The following is a 19,823-nucleotide window of genomic DNA, read 5'->3' as shown; positions in this document are numbered from 1 at the left end:
AAGGTCCCCGCTGGTGGCTGCTGTCCTCACCCAACACAAAGCAAAGGGGGTGGGAGGGGAAGGGGACGGCTTCCCAGGAGCAGCCGCTAACCTGTGATGGTGTCGGTGGAGATGGGGCCGAGGCGCTTGCGGCCGGAGATGCCGTAGAGGTTGAACTTGTATCTGTGGGAGGGGGCCAGGTTGGTGACGGTGACCGTGCGGGATCCTCCATCCACGGGTAGTGCTTGGGGTTTGCCCTCCGTGTCCTTGTACTGTAGGAGGAAGGAGTCGAAGTCCCCAGTCTGGATGGTCCAGGAGAGCCGGATGGAGTCATGGGTGACGTTGGAGGCCGAGAGCTCCCCCAGGCTGGGCTGGGCAGTGGGCACCTCTTCTGTGGGTGCCGAGGCTGGAACAGAGAGATGGGGGTGAAAGGCACAGATCATTCCATGCATTCCCAGATACAGCACCCCATCCATCCATACACGTCTGTTCATCTGCTCCATCCCCATCCATCATCTTATCCAACCATCCCCATCCACGTCCATCCGACTCCTTGTCCATCCATCTCCATCCACATTTATCCATCTCCTTATACATCCATCCCCAAACTCATTCATCTATCAGTCCATGACCATCAATCGATCCATTCCCATCTATACCAGTAGACATCCATGCATCTGCTCATCCATCCATCCATTCCTCCCCATAGACATCCATCCTTCCATCCACCCCCACTGACATCCTTCCATCTACCTATCCATCCAGCCATGACCATCCCCATCCATCCATCCCCACTGATCCCTGTAGACAGCCATCCATGTATCTTTTCATTCATTCATTTACTCCATACTCATCTATCTATTCATTCCATCTGCTTCATACACACTGATCTCTCTGTCTGTCTGTCAATCCACCCACACGCTTCCATCCACACTCCTCCATCTGTTGAATGGCCGGTAGACAGGTCGTGGAGGTTGGAATCTGGGAAGCATCTTCCCAGGAAGGTCCTCGCTGGTGGCTGCTGTCCTCACCCACTGCAAACAAAGGGGGTTGGAGGGGAAAGGGACGGCATCTCAGGAGCAGCCGCTGACCTGTTACGGTGTCGGTGGAGACGGGCCCGAGGCGCTTGCGGCCATAGATGCCGTAGAGGTTGAACTTGTATCTGCGGGAAGGGGCCAGGTTTGTTACGGTGACTGTACGAGATCCTCCGTCCATGGGCAGTGCCTGGAGTTTGCCCTCCATGTCCTTATACTGGAGGATAAAGGAGTCGAAGTCTCCGCCCTGGATGGTCCAGGAGAGCCGGATGGAGTCATGGGTGACGTCGGAGGCCGAGAGCTCCCCCAGGCTGGGCTGGGGGGCAGGTTCCTCTTTCCACGGGGCTGTGGTGGGAACAGAGAGAGGGGGGTGAAGGGTGTAGTCGGGGTGCATGGTGGCTCACCCGATCTGTGGGAAGCCGGATTATTCCCACTGAGAGTGGATCTGCAGAGAGGATTAGTGGGGGGAGGGAGCAGGGAGCCCCAGGGAGTTGCCCAGGGACACAGCCAAATCCTGACTCTGGGAAGGAGAGCTGGGGACAGACAGATGGACGGGGAATCTCTGCAAAGAGGATCCCACATTCCTGGGTTCCCTGCAGCCAGCCCGCATCCATGGAGGGGTCGGCCCAGAGTGACCGACACAAACCACGCGCAGAGCTGAGCTGAGACGTCAGGAGACAAGGGGAAGGAAGAAGAGAGAAAGGAAAGGGGGTGAACCAAAACCACCACCATCAATGGAAAGATCCCCATTGACACCCAGCCAGCCCTGTACACACGCCTCCATCCCCATCATCCATTTTCATTCACATCCATCCATCTCCATTAACACCCAGTGTCTACCCAGCCCTTCCCACACATCCTTCTACCAGTCATTCATCCCACACACCTGTCCGTCCATCTTTTCAAACACATCCATCCTTCCACTCATCCATCTATCCTTCCATCCATTCCCAGATACAGCCGCTCATCCACCCACATGCATCCATCCATCCACTCCATACACATCCATCATCCCCATCCATCTCCTTCTCCATCCATCCCCACCCACATCCATTGATCTATTCATCCACTTCATCCCTCCCGATCCACATCCATCCCTCTCCTTATCCATCCATCCCCATAGATATCCATCTATCCATCCACCCCAGTCCACATCCATCCATCTCCTTATCCATCCATCCGCATCCCCATCCATCCATCCTCATCCACCCATCTATCCATCCATCCACATCCACATCCACCCATCAATCCAGCCGCTCCATCCCCATACACATCCACCCCTCCCCATCCACATCCATCCCTCTCCTTATCCATCCCCACCCACATCCATCCATCCATCCCCAAACACATTCGTCTATCAATCCATGACCATCAATCCATCCATTCCCATCCATACTAGTAGACATCTATGCATCTGCTCATCCATCCGTCCCTCCATCCACCCCTACGGACAGCCTTCCATCTACCTATCCATTCAGCCATGACCATCCCCATCCATCCATCCCCACTGATCCCTATAGACAGCCATCCATGTATCTTTTCATTCATTCATTCACCCCCTACTATCTATCTATTCATTCCATCTGCTTCATACACACTGATCTCTCTGTCTCTCTGTCAATCCACCCACACGCTTCCATCCACACTCTTCCATCTGTTGAATGGCCGGTAGACAGGTCGTGGAGGTTGGAATCTGGGAAGCACCTTCCCAGGAAGGTCCCTGCTGGTGGCTGCTGTCCTCACCCACTACAAAGCAAAGGGGGTGGGAGGGGAAGGGGCCTGCATCCCAGGAGCAGCTGCTGACCTGTGACACCATCGGTGGAGACGGGGGCAAGGCGCTTGCGGCCGTAGATGCCGTAGAGGTTGAACTTGTATCTGCGGGAGGGGGCCAGGTTGGTGATGGTGACCGTGCGGGATCCCCCGTCCATGGGCAGAGCCTGGGGTTTGCCCTCCGTGTCCTTGTACTGCAGGAGGAAGGAGTCAAAGTCCCCAGCCTGGACGGTCCAGGAGAGCCGGATGGAGTCGTGGGTGATGTCGGAGGCCGAGAGCTCCCCCAGGCTTGGCAGGGAGGTGGGTACCTCTTCTGTGGGTGCTGCGGCTGGAACAGAGAGAGGGGGGTGAAGGGCGCAGATCATTCCATGTGTTCCCAGATAGAGCCCTCCATCCATCCACACGCACCTGTCCATCCATCCCCGTCCACATCAATCCCCACCCATCTCCTTATCCATCCATCCCCGTCCACATCCATCCAACTCCTTATCCATCAATCTCCATACGCATCCATCCCTCTCCCTATCCATCCATCCCCATCCACATCCATCCAACTCCTTATCCATCCATCCCCATCCACATACATCCATCTCCTTATCCATCCATCTCCATCCACATCCATCCATATCCTTATCCATCCATCTCCATCCACATCCATCCATCCCCTTATCCATCCATCCCTCCCCCTATCCATACATCCCCATCCACATACATCCATCTCCATATCCATCCATCTCTGTCCATATCCATCCCTCTCCTTATCCATCCATCCACATCCACATCCATCCATTTATCCCCATCCACCCGTCTATCCATCCATCTCCATCCACATCCATTCACTCCATCCCCATACACATCCACCCATCAATCCAGCCGCTCTATCCCCATCCCCATCCATCCATCTCCATCCATATCCATTTATCTATCCACCCACTCCATCTCCATCCATCCCCAAATTCATCCATCTATCAATCCATGACCATCAATCCATCCATTCCCATCCATACTAGTAGACATCCATGCATCTGCTCATCCATCCATCCATTCCTTCCCATAGACATCCATTCATCCATACACCCCCACTGACAGCCTTCAATCTACCTATTCATCCAGCTATAACCATCCCCATCCATCCATCCCCACTGATCCCTATAGACAGCCATCCATGTATCTTTTCATTCATTCATTCACCCCCTACTATCTATCTATTCATTCCATCTGCTTCATACACACTGATCTCTCTGTCTCTCTGTCAATCCACCCACACGCTTCTATCCACACTCCTCCATCTGTTGAATGGCCGGTAGACAGGTCGTGGAGGTTGGAATCTGGGAAGCATCCTCCCAAGAAGGTCCCCGCTGGTGGTTGCTGTCCTCACCCACTGCAAATCAAAAAGGGTGGGAGGGGAAGGGGCCGGCATCTCGGGAGCAGCCGCTGACCTGTGACACTGTCAGTGGAGATGGGCCCGAGGCGCTTGCGGCCGTAGATGCCGTAGAGGTTGAACTTGTATCTGCGGGAGGGGGCCAGGCTGGTGACGGTGACCGTGCGGGATCCTCCATCCACGGGCAGCGCCTGGGGTTTGCCCTCCGTGTCCTTGTACTGCAGGAGGAAGGAGTCAAAGTCCCCGGCCAGGACGGTCCAGGAGAGCCGGATGGAGTCGTGGGTGACGTCGGAGGCCGAGAGCTCCCCCAGGCTGGGCTGGGGGGCAGGTTCCTCTTTCCACGGGGCTGTGGCGGGAACAGAGAGAGGGGGTTGAAGGGTGCAGTTGGGGTGCGTGGTGGCTCACCCAATCTGTGGAAAGCCGGATTATTCCCACTGAGAGGGGATCTGCAGAGAGGATTAGTGGGGGGAGGGAGCAGGGAGCCCCAGGGAGTGGCCCAGGGACACAGCCAAATCCTGACTCTGGGAAGGAGAGCTGGGGACAGACAGATGGATGGGGAATCTCTGCAAAGAGGATCTCACATTCCTGGGTGTCATGGAGTGTGGGGGAGTCCCGCCCTGCACCGCTCTTCCTGGGACCCACAGTGACTCTCGGCCAGCCAGTAAAACAGAAGGTTTATTGGACAACAGGAACACAGGTTACAGCAGGGTTGCAGGCACAGTCAGGACCCCTCCACCGAGTCCTTCTGGGCTTTCAGGGTGCTTGGATCCTAGCTAGGATACCCTGAATTCCACCCACACAGCCCCAAGCCCAAACTCAAACTGCTTCCCTCCTGCCACTCCCTTCCGCAAAGGTGTTGACCTTTCCCCTCCCTTACCTAGCTCAGGTTACAGGCCCTGGCATCGTCCATTCCCTAAAGTCCTCCCCTGCTCTCCCACTCCCCACACAGACAGTCCCTACTGCATCACATCTCTCCCCCCTTCGAGACTGAACTGAGCGGGGTCACTCTGCCCAGTGACCTGGGGAAGTTCAGGGTCCCCTCTCCGGGACAACGCATCTGCTGTCAGGTTGGCACTTCCCTTCACATGGACCACGTCCATGTCATAGTCCTGCAGGAGCAGGCTCCACCTCAGGAGCTTGGCGTTGGCTCCTTTCATCTGGTGCAGCCAGGTCAGGGGAGAGTGGTCGGTGTACACGGTGAAGTGTCGCCCAAAGAGATATGGCTCTAGCTTCTTAAGGGCCCACACTATGGCCAGGCATTCCTTCTCAATGGCCGCGTAGCTTTGTTCCCGGGGTAGCAGCTTCTTACTCAGGTACACGATGGGGTGTCTCTCCCCCTTTTCATCCTCCTGCATTAACACCGCCCCCAGTCCCGTGTCTGAGGCATCGGTGAACACCATAAAGGGTTTGTCAAAATCTGGGTTTGCCAGAACTGGGTCGCTAACTAGAGCCTCCTTCAGCGCCCGGAAAGCCTCCTGGCACTGCTCAGTCTAGATCACCTTGTCTGGCTTCCCCTTTTTGCACAGTTCAGTGATGGGGCCGGCTATGGCACTAAAGTGGGGCACGAACCTTCGATAGTACCCCGCCATCCCAATAAAGGCCTGGACCTGCTTTTTGGTTAGGGGAGCAGGCCAGTCTCTGATCACCTCCACCTTGGCTGGTTCCGGCTTCAGGCAGCCGCTCCCCACCCGATGGCCCAGGTAAGATACTTCAGCCATCCCCACCTTGCACTTCTCAGCCTTTACTGTTAACCCAGCCTTTCGGAGTCGGTCTAGGACTTGTTTAACTGGGACATGTGGTCCTCCCAGGTCTGGCTGAAGACGCAGATGTCGTCAATATACGCCATGGCAAAACTCTCCATCCCCCTCAGTAGCTGATCCACCAGGCGCTGGAAGGTGGCCGGTGCTCCCTTGAGGCCGAAGGGCAGGGTCAAAAACTCATAGAGCCCCAGAGGGGTGATAAAGGCCGATTTCAGCCTGGCATCTGCATCCAGCGGCACTTGCCAGTAGCCTTTGGTAAGATCCATAGTGGTGAGGTACCGAGCACCTCCCAGCTTGTCTAGGAGCTCGTCAGGCCTGGGCATAGGGTAGGCATCAGATACGGTGATGACATTGAGCTTTCGATAGTCCACACAGAACCGGATTGACCCATCCTTCTTGGGAACCAGCACCACTGGTGAGGCCCAAGGGCTGGAAGACGGCTGGATCACCCCCAAAGCCAGCATGTCCCTGACCTCTCTTTCAAGATCCTGGGCAGTTTTACCAGTGACCCGAAAAGGGGAGCATCTTATAGGGGGATGTGACCCGGTCTCCACCCGGTGGACAGTCAAATTAGTGCGTCCAGGCTGGTTGGAAAACAGCTGTCGGTACAGATGCAGCACCCCTCTGATCTCAGCGTGCTGGTCCGAGGTCAGCTGATCAGAGAGGGGAATCGCCTCCAGGGGGGAACCAGCTTTTGTCCCAGGGAATAGATCTGCTAAGGGGTCATCTCCCTGCCCCTCCCAATGTCCACACACGGCCAACACCACATTCCCCCTGTCATAGTATGGTTTCATCATGTTCACATGGTACACCCGACGGTGATGTGCCCGGTTTGACAGCTCCACCACATAGTTTACCTCATTCAGTTGCTTGATAACCTTGAAGGGCCCTTCCCAGGCAGCCTGGAGTTTGTTTCTCCTCACAGGGATGAGAACCATCACCTGATCTCCGGTGGCGAAGGCACAGGCCCGTGCCGTGCGGTCATACCAGACCTTCTGCCTCCTCTGGGCTCAGGCCAGATTCTCCCTGGCCAGGCCCATGAGCTCGGCCAGTCTTTCCCGGAAGGTCAGGACATAGTCCACCACTGACTCTCCCTCGGGAGAGGCCTTCCCCTCCCATTCGTCCCTCATCAGGTCTAGGGGCCCCCTTACCCGCCTTCCATACAACAGTTCAAAAGGTGAAAACCCGGTCGATTCCTGGGGCACCTCCCTGTACGCGAACAGCAGGTGAGGTAAGTACTTGTCCCAGTCCTGCGGGTGCTGGTTCATAAATGTTTTTAGCATCATCTTCAGCGTCCTGTTGAACCTTTCTACCAGCCCGTTGGACTGGGGGTGATACGCTGAGGCCCAGTTGTGCTGGACCCCACATTTCTGCCATAAGGACCGGAGCAGGGCCGACATGAAGTTGGACCCCTGGTCCGTTAAGACCTCCTTGGGGAACCCCACCCGGCTGAAAATTGTCAGCAGCGCATCTGCCACTGTGTCGGCTTCGATAGAGGACAAGGCCACCGCCTCGGGGTAGCGAGTGGCAAAATCCACCACCACCAGGATGTATTTCTTCCCTGACCGGGTCATCTTGCTGAGGGGTCCCACTATGTCCATGGCCACCTTCTGGAAAGGTTCTTCTATGATAGGTAAAGGCCTCAAAGCCGCTTTCCCCTTGTCCCGGGCCTTCCCCACCCTCTGGCAGGGGTCACAAGATTGGCAGTACTGTCGGACATGGGTAAAGACCCCAGGCCAGTAAAAGTTCTGTAGCAGCCTCTGCCTGGTGCGTCGGATTCCCTGGTGCCCTGCGAGAGGGATGTCATGGGCCAGGTACAGCAGCTTGTGACGAAACTTCTGGGGAACCACCAGCTGCCTCCTGTTCCCCATGACTCTACTTCCCCTGGGGGAGCCCATTCTCGGTACAGGAACCCTTTCTCCCACAGGAACCTCTCCTTGCAACCTCTCCTCATGGTCTGTACCGCACTAAGGTCAGCCCGGTCCCTGTGCTTCCGCAAGGAGGGATCTTTCTGCAACTCGGCCTGGAACTCAGCAGCTGGGACAGGGATGGGGACCGGCTCTCTCTTGCTGGCTGGGTCTGAGGCCGCAGCCTCTCTGCATCGTGCCCCTGGGCATTCCCCGCTGCCTGGGTTAGGGTCCTGCACCTCGGGTCGAGTACCTTCTCCGTTGTCGGGGTGCAGTGCCATTTGCCGACTCTGACTACGAGTCACGACCAGGGCACTCTGGGTGTTACTAGGCCAGTCCTCGAGGTCCCCTCCCATTAACACGTCAGTGGGCAAATATCGGTGTACCCCCACATCCTTGGGGCCCTCCTTGGCCCCTCATTTCAGGTGTACCCTTGCCACGGGCACCTTGAATGGGGTCCCGCCCACGCCCATCAGGGTCAGGTAGGTGTCGGGCACCATCCAATCTGAGGCCACCACCTCGGGCCGGGCCAGCGTCACCTCTGCGCCCGTGTCCCAGTACCCAGTGACCTTCCTCCCATCTACCTCCAGGGAAACAATGCACTCCTTCCGGAGGGGCAGCCCCGCGCCCACTCGGTAAACCAAAAACCCGGAGCCTGGAGCCTCCACAGGTGGTATGTTGCCAGCCCCCCTTTCCTGGGAATGTAGCCCCTCCTCCGATTGGGTTTTTACCCAGTCCACCCTCTGCGGGTTGGGTCTGCTTGGTCTGTCCCTGAGCTTGGGGCACTGGGCCCGTATGTGACCTCGTTGGCCAGAGCGATAGCAGCCCATGTCTCGTGGGTCCCCTTGAGTGGGTCGGAGGGACCTGCCGCTGGATGTTCCCCTTTTGGGGGGGTTCTCCATAGGACCCCGCTGGGAGGTCCCATGATGACTCTCTCTCTGCGTTGAGGCAGGCTTGCTCCTTCGAGACTCCTCCCTGCCATCCCCTGCACGACTGTCCACAAATTGGTCGGCCGCTGGCCTGCGTGCTGTGGGTTCTCCAGCTTCTGGTCCATCAACCACAGCCTCAAGTCGGACGGGCACTGCTCGTACAGGTGCTCCAGTATGAATAGGTCAAGCAGGTCCTCTTTAGTTTGGGCCCCAGCTGTCCACTTGCGGGCATACCCCTGCGCCCGGTTGACCAGTTGTAGGTATGTGACCTCACGGGTTTTACGCTGGCTCCAGAACTTTTTCCGGTACATCTCAGGAGTCAGCCCAAACTCGCGGAGCAGGGCCTGTTTGAACAGTTCGTAGTCCCCTGCCTCCACCCCTTTCAGTCGGCTGTACACCTCCACGGCTGTGGAGTCCAGTAAGGGGGTGAGAACTGCGATCCTGTCTGCAGGGTTAACCCTGTGCAGCTCGCAGGCATTCTCAAAGGCCGTCAGGAAGGTATCTATGTCCTCCCCCTCCTTACGCCGGGGCAGCAAGTGCTTATCAAAGCTCTTTGTAGGCTTGGGTCCCCCCTCACTCACCGCAGCCGGAGCCTCACTGCTCGCCAGCCGGGCCAGCTCCAGCTCATGTTTACGCTGTTTCTCCTTCTCCTCCCGCTCATGTTTACGCTGGTTCTCCTCATGTTCATGCTGTTTCTCCTTCTCCTCCCACTCACGCTGGCGCTGGTTCTCCTCATGTTCACGCTGTTTCGCCTTCTCCTCCAGCTTTTGCCTCTTTAACTCGAGCTTCTCCCTTTCATATTCCAGCCGCATCCGCTCCACGGATGCCGAGCGTTGCCGGGAGGATCCCCTGCTGGGGGGTGGGCTTCGCCGGGAGGATCCCCTGCTGGCCGGGGGGGTCACGGTGCCCTCGGTATACACTGGGCTCCTCCCCGCCCTTCCCATAGGCCTAGGAAGGGGGGGTCTCGGGAAGCCCTCGTCCGCCGGCTGACCACTCCCAGCGGGGACAGACACTGGTGCCTGCGCTGCATCTGCCCGGTTGCTTCCCTCAGAGACAGGGCTCCGTTCATTCATGCGGTCTCCCTGCTCCAGCTGGGCAATCAGCTGGTCCTTGGTGAGCCTCCCTGGGTGCAGCCCCCTCTGCTTGCACAGCTCCAGCAGGTAGCACTTGTGCTGCTTGGCATACATCTTCCTGCTGGCCACTCACAGGCCGGGGTGCTCGCCGCTCCCCACGGTTTCCAGGGGGACCCCTAGTGCACCAGCCCTTCTTGAGGTATCCACCTCTCTGCCAGGGTCGAGCTGCAGACTCCTCCGCCCCTGGGACCGCTCGCTGCAATCCCCCGGGGGACCCTGTTACTGCAAAGTCCTTCTCACTGGGCACACACTCCCAGCGGTTAATCACCCCTTCGTTTTACTGCTCCCCAGTCACTTACTGCAGGAAGCGCCGTCCACGGGGTGCAGTATCTCCCACCACTGCCACCAGTTGTCACGGAGTGTGGGGGAGTCCGGCCCTGCACCCCTCTTCCTGGGACCCACAGTGACTCTCAGCCAGCCAGTAAAACAGAAGGTTTATTGGACAACAGGAACACAGGTTACAGCAGAGCTGCAGGCACAGTCAGGACCCCTCCACCGAGTCCTTCTGGGCTTTCAGGGTGCTTGGATCCTAGCTAGGATACCCTGAATTCCACCCACACAGCCCCAAGCCCCAAACTCTAACTGCTTCCCTCCTGCCACTCCCTTCCTTTGTCCCCTTCCCGGGCAAAGGTGTTGACCTTTCCCCTCCCTTACCTAGCTCAGGTTACAGGCCCTGGCATCGTCCATCCCCTAAAGTCCTCCCCTGCTCTCCTACTCCCCACACAGACAGTCCCTACTGCATCACACAGGGTTCCCTGCAGCCACCCCGCATCCATGGAGGGGTCGGCCCAGAGTGACCGGCACAAACCACCCGCAGAGCTGAGCTGAGATGGGAGGGGAGAGGGGGAAGGAAGAAGAAAAAAGAGAGAAAGAGAAGAGGGTGAACCAAAACCACCACCGTCAATGGAAAGATCCCCATTGACACCCAGCCAGCCCTGTACACACGCCTCCATCCCCATCATCCATTTTCATTCACATCCATCCATCTCCATTAACACCCAGTGTCTACCCAGCCCTTCCCACACATCCTTCTACCAGTCATTCATCCCACACACCCATCCGTCCATCTTTTCAAACACATCCATCCTTCCACCCATCCATCTATCCTTCCATCCGTTCCCAGATACAGCCGCTCATCCACCCACATGCATCCATCCATCCATCCACACACCGGCTCTATCCGTCCATCCATTCATATATCCCCACTTTCATCTGTTGAATGATCAGTAGCCAGGTCATAGACACCTGAGGCTTGGAAGTGTCTTGCTGGGATGGTTCTGGAGCGCTGACCAATGTTTCCACCACACTGCACAGCAAAGCATTGTACAAGGGGAAGGGGCCGGCACCGCCCGGAGCAGCCACTGACCTGTGACGGCGTCGGTGGAGACGGGGCCGAGGCGCTTGCGGCCGGACATGCCATAGAGGTTGAACTTGTATCTGCGGGAAGGGGCCAGGCTGTTGATGGTGACCGTGCGGGATCCCCCGTCCACGGGCAGTGCCTGGGGTTTGCCCTCCATGTTCTTGTACTGGAGGAGGAAGGAGTCGAAGTCCCCGGCCTGGACGGTCCAGGAGAGCAGGATGGAGTCGTGGGTGATGTTGGAGGCTGAGAGCTCCCCCAGGCTGGGCTGGGCGGTGGGTACTGCCTCCGTCGGTGCTGCGGCTGGAAAAGAGAGAGGAGGGTGAAGGGCGCAGATCACTGTCTGGGATAAAAGGCAACAATTGGAGGGAAGAGAAAGAAGAGTGGAGAAAAAAATAAAGACTCAAAAGGGAAATAAAGAAAATATGAATGAGGAAGGAGGGGAAACGTACAAGAAAACGGAAGAGAGAAAAGGGGAAAGCAGCAAAGGAAGAAAGAGGAAGGAAAGTACAGGAAAGAATCCGAGGGAAGTGGGGAGACAGAGAGAGATCAGAAGGGAAGGGCAGAATGAAAGCCTCAGAGGGAGGAAACAGAAGAACGATGGGCAAGGAATGTTGAACAAACAGCGTAGAGGAAGGAAAGGAGAGAACTGGATGGAGCAGATGGACAGAGAGTGAAAGCAGAGAAGGAGATATGAGGGGTAGGTTGGTGACGGGAAGGGGGGAGAAGGGGAGGGTTCCTAGATTCAGAGATGATGGACAAAGAGAGAAAGAAGGGGAGGCAGACGGAAAGGCACAAACCAGCTGGAAGGTAGAAGCAGGACAGTGAAGGAGATCAAAGAAGGACATTGGAAGGACAGAAGGTAGAAGGGAGAAAAAAGAGCCGTTGCCTGAGATTGAGAGAAGCTGAAGGCAGAAAGAGAGAGACAGTGGAAGGAGACGGAGCATGGAAGGAGAAGGAGGACGCAGCTCCAGAACCCTGGGGACAGATTGGAGGCCGGGTGCTCAGCACAGACAGACACACAGTGCACGCCCGTGCTGTGGGTTGTAGCGACGGGCAAGGGCACAAGCAGTGCCAGAAAGAGACGTGAAGGTCGAGGAGCCAGAGCGGCTGAGAGACCCAGGGGTCTGGGCACAGCCGCTGACCTGTGACGGCGTCAGTGGAGACAGGGCCGAGGCGCTTGCGGCCGGAGATGCCGTAGAGGTTGAACTTGTATCTGTGGGAGGGGGCCAGGTCATGGAGGTGGAGGGAGCGCAGGGCACCGTCCAAGGGCAGCGCCCGGGGGTTGCCCTCTGCGTCCCGGTACTGGAGGATGAAGGAGTCAAATGTCCCCTCTTCCACGGTCCAGGAGAGGTCGATGGAGTCGTGGACTGCGTTGGCCGCTGAGAGCTCCCCCAGGCGGAGCTGCATCCCAACTGCCTCCTCCTGCGGCGCCATGGCTGGAAAAGAGATTTTGGGGGTGAGGGGCATGGCCACTCGCTGAGTCCAATGAGGGACAATGAAACAGAGAGAGCAAGGGCAGGGCAAGCCGGGGGCTCCTCATTACCCACGGACCTGCAGGGCGTGAAAAGTTAAGTGGGGAGGTCGCATGGGAGCAAAAAGGAGAAATGGGACGCAGAGACGGGGGCCTTGGTGACTCTGAGTGTATCCTGAATGGGATAGATGGATGGATGGATGGAGGTGTGGGTACATGATGTAATGGATGGATGCTGTGGATGGATGGATGGAGGTGTGGCTGCAGGCTGGAGATGGATGGATGCTGTGGGTGGATGGGTGGATGGATGGATGGAGGTGTGGGTACATGTTGGAGATGGATGCATGGATGGACGCTGGGGATGGATAGAGGTGTGGGTACCAATCCCTCCCCATACACCCCAAAACACACAGCCATTCACCCATCTACCAATCCCTCCCAATACACCCTAAAACACACAGCCATCCACCCACCTACCAATCCTTCCCCATACACCCCAAAACACACAGCCATCCACCCACCTACCAATCCCTCCCCATACACCCCAAAACACACAGCCATTCACCCATCTACCAATCCCTCCCAATACACCCTAAAACACATAGCCATCCACCCACCTACCAATCCTTCCCCATACACCCCAAAACACACAGCCATCCACCCACCTACCAATCCCTCCCCATACACCCCAAAACACACAGCCATTCACCCATCTACCAATCCCTCCCAATACACCCTAAAACACATAGCCATCCACCCACCTACCAATCCTTCCCCATACACCCCAAAACACACATCCATTCACCCATCTACCAATCCCTCCCAATACACCCCAAAACACACAGCCATCCACCCACCTACCAATCCCTCCCCATACACCCCAAAAACACAGCCATCCACCCACCTACCAATCCATCCCCATGTGACGAACTGGGAATGTTCTTAATGTTTTCTCTGAATACTGTGTTGGTGCCTCAGTGTCCCCATGGCAGTTCTTAAGTATCTGGCAGAGCAAAGGGCCAGTGCACCTAAATGCCTGGCACTCTGTCTCCTAGCAACTGATGGCCTGGGCCCCCCCCTGCAAAGGTGCCAGCTGAAGGTGTTGGAGACAAAGGGATCAGGTGACCTCCTGGCCCGGGAAAGGGGCTGAGCAGACAGGAGGGGCTGGGAGGGGTGGTTAGTCTGGAGCTGGCTGGGGTCAAGGGTGGAGGGCAGACCTGGGGGTCTGGCTCACTGACCCCCAGAATGGACCCAGCCGAGGGGTCCGGTTCGCTGTACCTACCAGCTCTGTTTTAGACCCTGTTCCTGTCATTGAATAAACCTCTGTGTTACTGGCTGGCTGAGAGTCACGTCTGACTGCAAAGTGGGGGTGCAGGACCCTGTGGCCCCCCAGGACCCCACTGAGGCGGGCTTGCTGTGGGAAGCACACAGAGGGGCAGAGGATGCTGAATGCTCCTAGGAGAGACCCAGGAGGTGAAGCCGTGGGAGCTTCTTGCCCTGAACAAGTCTGCTCCAAGGGAGAGGAGGCTCCCCAAAGTCCTGACTGGCTTGGTGGGGAGCAGTTCCGGAGCATCGCCCAGGGACTCCGTGACAACTGGTGGTAGCGGTGGGACGTAGTGCACCCCGTGAATGGCGCTGCTTGCAGTAAGTGACTGGGGAGCAGTAAAACAAAGGAGGGATAATGAGGACCAGGCGTGCTGAAGGCTCAGAGAGGGACGGTTTCAGGGGGCAGTTAACCTCTGGGAGTGTGTGAGCAGCGAGAAGGACTGTTGGAGTAACGGGGTCCCCCTGAGGACTGCAGCGAGCAGTCTCAGGGGCAGAGGAGCTTGCGGCTGGACCCTGGGAGAGAGAAGGATTTTGCAGTAGCAGGGTTCCCCGGGGGATTGCAGGAGCAGTCCCAGGGGCGGAGGAGTCTGCAGCTCGACCCTGGCAAAGAGGTGGTGATCACGAGAAGGGCTGGCACACCAGGGGTTCTTCCTGGAAACCATGGGGGAGCCAAGAGCACACAGGCCTGTGAGTCCAGAGCCACTTGGGAACGGTGAAGTGATGGTCTATCACCATCTCCTTGAGAAGGACATTGTGATCCTGTGCACAAAGAGAGGGTTACGCATGGGGAAATTCACCAAGGCACAGTTAATCGTGCAGTTGGAGGAGGAGGATCACTCTGAGGAGCAGATTCCTGACCCAGATGGGGCTACAAGAGGATCTGGAGCAGCTGGAGCATCAGCCAGGCATCCCTGGGAGTCTGGGCCCCAATCAGACGAGGGTCTTCACGATCGAGTTCCCCATCAGGGGATCGGAGACGGATGGGATGGGAGCAGAGCCCGAGAGAGCGAGAGGACCGTGAGAGAGAGCAAGAGCCCGAGGAAAAGCTGCAGGAGAAGCAGCAGCAGCCTGGACTGGTGATGGTGGAGCAGAGAGACATAGGGGGCTTCCCAGGGGTCAGTGGGGAAACACGCCTGCAGGGGCGAGACCCTGGGACAGAGAGAACTGTGGTGGTGCAGCCCCAGATGCTGAGGGACTGTGGGACCTGGGTGAAGGTCTCTGGGGTGAAGCCCCTCGCCCTGCCTATGGCCCAGATCCCTGTGCAGACCCAGGAGGGGTCGGGCTGGCTGGTAGTTGGGGTTCTCCAGGATATCAGCTGGGAGGTCCTGTTGGGGGGTGACTGTGTCTCTTTGGGACAGGATCCAGGCCCCGCTCCTGTAATGGCCGAGGGTTTGAATTCAAATCCAGGGAACCAATTGGCTAGGATGGAAATGGTCAGTGAAAATGCAAATGACCTGGCTGGCAGAGGGGAGGGGCTGCTGGGCTCAGGATACCTGCCTACCAATAACCAGCCCCTGGGGCTGAGTGGGAGGGAGAGATGCTCCCTGCCCCCCTGCACACCGGAGAGGGGGCTCACGCTGGCTCTGATGCTGTGACCAGAGCAGAGAGCTCGCTGCCTGGCCCCACTGGGACAGCAAGGGCAGTGCTGAGCACGGGGGGAGCTGAGACCCCAGCTGAGTGGGGGGACACCCAGGCAGGGCAGGTCAGCTGCCAAACAGGTTTGCCTGGTCCAGACGTGCTGCTGGGAAGTGATTACACAGCAGGGAGGGAGCTACCAGGGACAGGGCTCAGGGGGGCTGTGACCCCAGGCCCAGCCAGCGAGAGGGAGCAGGTCCCACTCCCTGCCCCAGCTGCTGAATCTCAGACCGAGCTGCAGAGGGATCCCTCCTTGGAGAAGCTGAGGGAACTTGCTGGCCACAGCGCTGCAAACCCCCTTGGGGAAGGCTGCAGGGACAGAGTCCTGCAGGAGGAGGGATCCCTGTACTGGGAGTGGGCTCCCCAAGGGGAAGTAGAACTGGGGGGAATCGGGAGGCAGCTGGTGGTGCCCCAGGAATCCACAGGGTTCTTCCCGTTCGAGCTGCTGGATGGGAGGAGAGTGAGGGGACCCCTGGACCTGAAAGGGGAGGATTGGGAGGAGAAGGGGGAAGACCCCCTGGGGGATCTCTTCCCTGAGGTGGGAGACAATCTCCCCATCAGGTGTTCCCCATTCAGAGTCACTGGGAAAGCAGCCCAGATCCTGGAGAGAGAGGTCAGGGATATGCTGGCTTTAGATGGGATCCAGCCGTTTTACAGCCCATGGGCCTCACCCGTGGGGCTTATCACCAAGGGAGACAGGATGATCTGGTTTTGTGGGGGCTATCAGAAGCTTAAAGCCATCACAGTGTCCGATGCCGACCCCATGCCTAGGCCTGGGGAGACTCTAGACAAGCAGAGGGGGATGGAGAACTTGGCCCGGGCAGACACTGATAACATGTGCATCTTTAGCCAGACCTGGGAGGAACAGGTGTCCCAGGTGAAGAGGGGGCTGGGCTGCCTCAAGGAGGTGGGACTGACGGTAAAAGCTGGAAAGTGTAAGGTGGGGATGGCAGAGGTGTTGTGTCTGGGCCACAAAGTGGGGAGCGGCTGCCCAAGCCCAGAGCTGGCCAAGGCCAAGATGGGGGCTCTTAAACAAGAGAGCCCGAATCGCAGCCCAGGGTGCTGGGAAAAGACCCCGTCCCAGTTTGAACCCCAGGGGTATTGGGGTGGCAAAAGGATTCGGGCCACATAAACCTTCCCACCTGCGGCCTGCAAGTGCCATCAAGCACACCCGACCTAAGAGAGGGCGTGAGACTGGACTGTCCTGGTGTAACTCACACAGAGGAATGAGAGAGATGCTGGGGCATCCATGGGAACATTGGTGGGTTCGAACTTCCCCAGGTCACTGGCTGGAGTGACCTCGCTCAGTTTGGTCTCGAAGGGGAGAGATGTGACGAACTAGGAATGTTCTTAATGTTTTCTCTGAATACTGTGTTGGTGCCTCAGTGTCCCCATGGCAGTTCTTAAGTATCTGGCAGAGCAAAGGGCCAGTGCACCTAAATGCCTGACACTCTGTCTCCTAGCAACTGATGGCCTGGGCCCCTCCTCTGCAAAGGTACCAGCTGAAGGTGTTGGAGACAAAGAGCTCAGGTGACCTCCTGGCCCAGGAAAGGGGCTGAGGAGAGAGGAGGGGCTGGGAGGGGTGGTTAGTCTGGAGCTGGCTGAGGGCAGACGTGGAGGTCTGGCTCACTGCCCCCCAGAATGGACCTGGCCGAGGGGTCCGGTTCGCTGTATCTACAAGCTCTGTTTTAGACCCTGTTCCTGTCATTGAATAAACCTCTGTGTTACTGGCTGGCTGAGAGTCACGTCTGACTGCAAAGTGGGGGTGCAGGGCCCTGTGGCCCCCCCAGGACCCCGCTGGGGCAGGCTTGCTGTGGGAAGCGCACAGAGGGGCAGAGGATGCTGAATGCTCCAAGGAGAGACCCAGGAGGTGAAGCCGTGGGACCTTCGTGCCCTGAAGACAGTCTGCTCCAAGGGAGAGGAGGCTCCCCAAAGTCCTGCCTGGCTTTGTGGGGAGCAGTTCCAGAGCATCACCCGGGGACTCCGTGACACCCCATAAACCTCATAACACTCAGCCATCCATTCATCTTCCAATCCGTCCCCATACGCCCTAAAACACACAGCCATCCACCCACCTACCAATCCTTTCCCATACACCCCAAAACACATATCCATTCACCCATCTACCAATCCCTCCCAATACACCCTAAAACACACAGCCATCCACCCATCTACCAATCCCTCCCCATACACCCCAAAACACACATCCATTCACCCATCTACCAATCCCTCCCAAAATACCCCAAAACACACATCCATTCACCCATCTACCAATCCCTCCCAATACACCCTAAAACACATAGCCATCCAGCCATCTACCAATCCCTCCCCATACACCCCAAAACACACAGCCATCCACTCGCCTACCAATCCCTCCCCATACACCCCAAAACACACAGCCATCCACCCACCTACCAATCCCTCCCCATACACCCCAAAACACACATCCATTCACCCATCTACCAATCCGTCCCAATATACCCCAAAACACACATCCATTCACCCATCTACCAATCCCTCCCAATATACCCCAAAACACACATCCATTCACCCATCTACCAATCCCTCCCAATATCCCCTAACACACATAGTCATCCAGCCATCTACCAATCCCTCCCCATACACCCCAAAGCAAACAGCCATCCACCCGCCTACCAATCCCTCCCCATACACCCCAAAACACACATCCATTCACCCATCTACCAATCCCTCCCCATACACCCCAAAACACACAGCCATCCACCCACCTACCAATCTGTCCCCGCACACCCCAAAACACACAGCCATCTACCCACCCACCAATCCCTCCCCATACACCCCAAAACACACAAACATCCACCCACCTATCAATCCCTCCCCATACACCCCAAAAACACACAGCCATTCACCCACCTACCAATCCCTCGCCATACACCGCATAACATACAGCCATCCACCCATCTACCAGTCCATCCCCATACACTCCATAACACTCAGCCATCCACTCATCTACCAATCCGTCTCCATACGCCCTAAAACACACATCCATCCATCCATCTACCAATCCCTCCCCATACACCCCAAAGCACACAGCCATCCACTCGCCTACCAATCCCTCCCCATGCACCCCAAAACACATATCCATTCACCCATCTACCAATCCCTCCCAATACATCCTAAAACACACAGCCATCCACCCACCTACCAATCCTTTCCCATACACCCCAAAACACACAGCCATTCACCCATCTATCAATCCCTCCCAATACACCCTAAAACACATAGCCATCCAGCCATCTACCAATCCCTCCCCATACACCCCAAAACACACAGCCATCCACCCACCTACCAATCTGTCCCCGCACACCCCAAAACACACAGCCATCTACCCACCCACCAATCTTTCCCAATATATCCCAAAACACATCCATCCACCCACCTACCAATCCCTCCCAATACACCCCAAAACACACATCCATTCACCCATCTACCAATCCCTCCCCATACACCCTAAAACACACAGCCATCCCCCCACCTACCAATCTCTCCCCATACACCCCAAAACACACAGCCATTCACCCACCTACCAATCCCTCCCCATACACCCTAAAACACACAGCCATCCACCCACCTACCAATCCCTCCCCATACACCCCATAACACACAACCATCCACCCACCTACCAATCCCTCCCCATACACCCCAAAACACACAGCCATTCACCCACCTACCAATCCCTCCCCATACACCCCAAAACACACAGCCATTCACCCACCTACCAATCCCTCCTCATACACCCTAAAACACACAGCCATCCACCCACCTACCAATCCCTCCCCATACACCCCATAACACACAACCATCCACCCACCTACCAATCCCTCCCCATACACCCCAAAACACACAGCCATCCACCCACCTACCAATCCCTCCCCATACACCCCAAAACACACAGCCATTCACCCACCTACCAATCCCTCCCCATACACCCCATAACACACAACCATCCACCCACCTACCAATCCCTCCCCATACACCCCATAACACACTGCCATCCACCCACCTACCAATCCCTCCCAATACACCCCATAACACACAGCCATCCACCCACCTACCAATCTGTCCCCATACACCCCAAAACACACAGCCTTCCATTCAC

At 57.0% G+C, this 19,823-nt stretch overlaps 1 protein-coding gene across 44 annotated transcripts in view; it reads right to left on the bottom strand.

Annotated features, from left to right (window-relative positions):
* Positions 1-19,823, bottom strand: part of TNXB (tenascin XB) — a 91,579-nt gene that overhangs the window by 40,212 nt on the left and 31,544 nt on the right. For 21 of the 44 annotated variants that reach the window (XM_050920193.1, XM_050920199.1, XM_050920209.1 and 18 more), the window contains 4 exons: positions 12,396-12,689; positions 11,260-11,553; positions 1,071-1,358; positions 92-385 (listed from right to left, as the gene is read on the bottom strand). In XM_050920193.1, the coding sequence (XP_050776150.1) occupies positions 92-385; positions 1,071-1,358; positions 11,260-11,553; positions 12,396-12,689 (1,170 nt within the window). Of the gene's footprint in view, positions 1-91; positions 386-1,070; positions 1,359-4,222; positions 4,511-11,259; positions 11,554-12,395; positions 12,690-19,823 lie in introns of all 44 variants that reach the window. The other 23 variants (XM_050920198.1, XM_050920223.1, XM_050920204.1 and 20 more) reach the window with 5 other exon arrangements.

This window comes from Gopherus flavomarginatus, chromosome 12 (genome assembly GCF_025201925.1).
Source record: "Gopherus flavomarginatus isolate rGopFla2 chromosome 12, rGopFla2.mat.asm, whole genome shotgun sequence".
Lineage (NCBI taxonomy): Eukaryota > Metazoa > Chordata > Testudines > Testudinidae > Gopherus > Gopherus flavomarginatus.
Note: the sequence above shows the minus strand (reverse complement) of the source record. Positions and strands in the feature narration are given on the sequence as shown.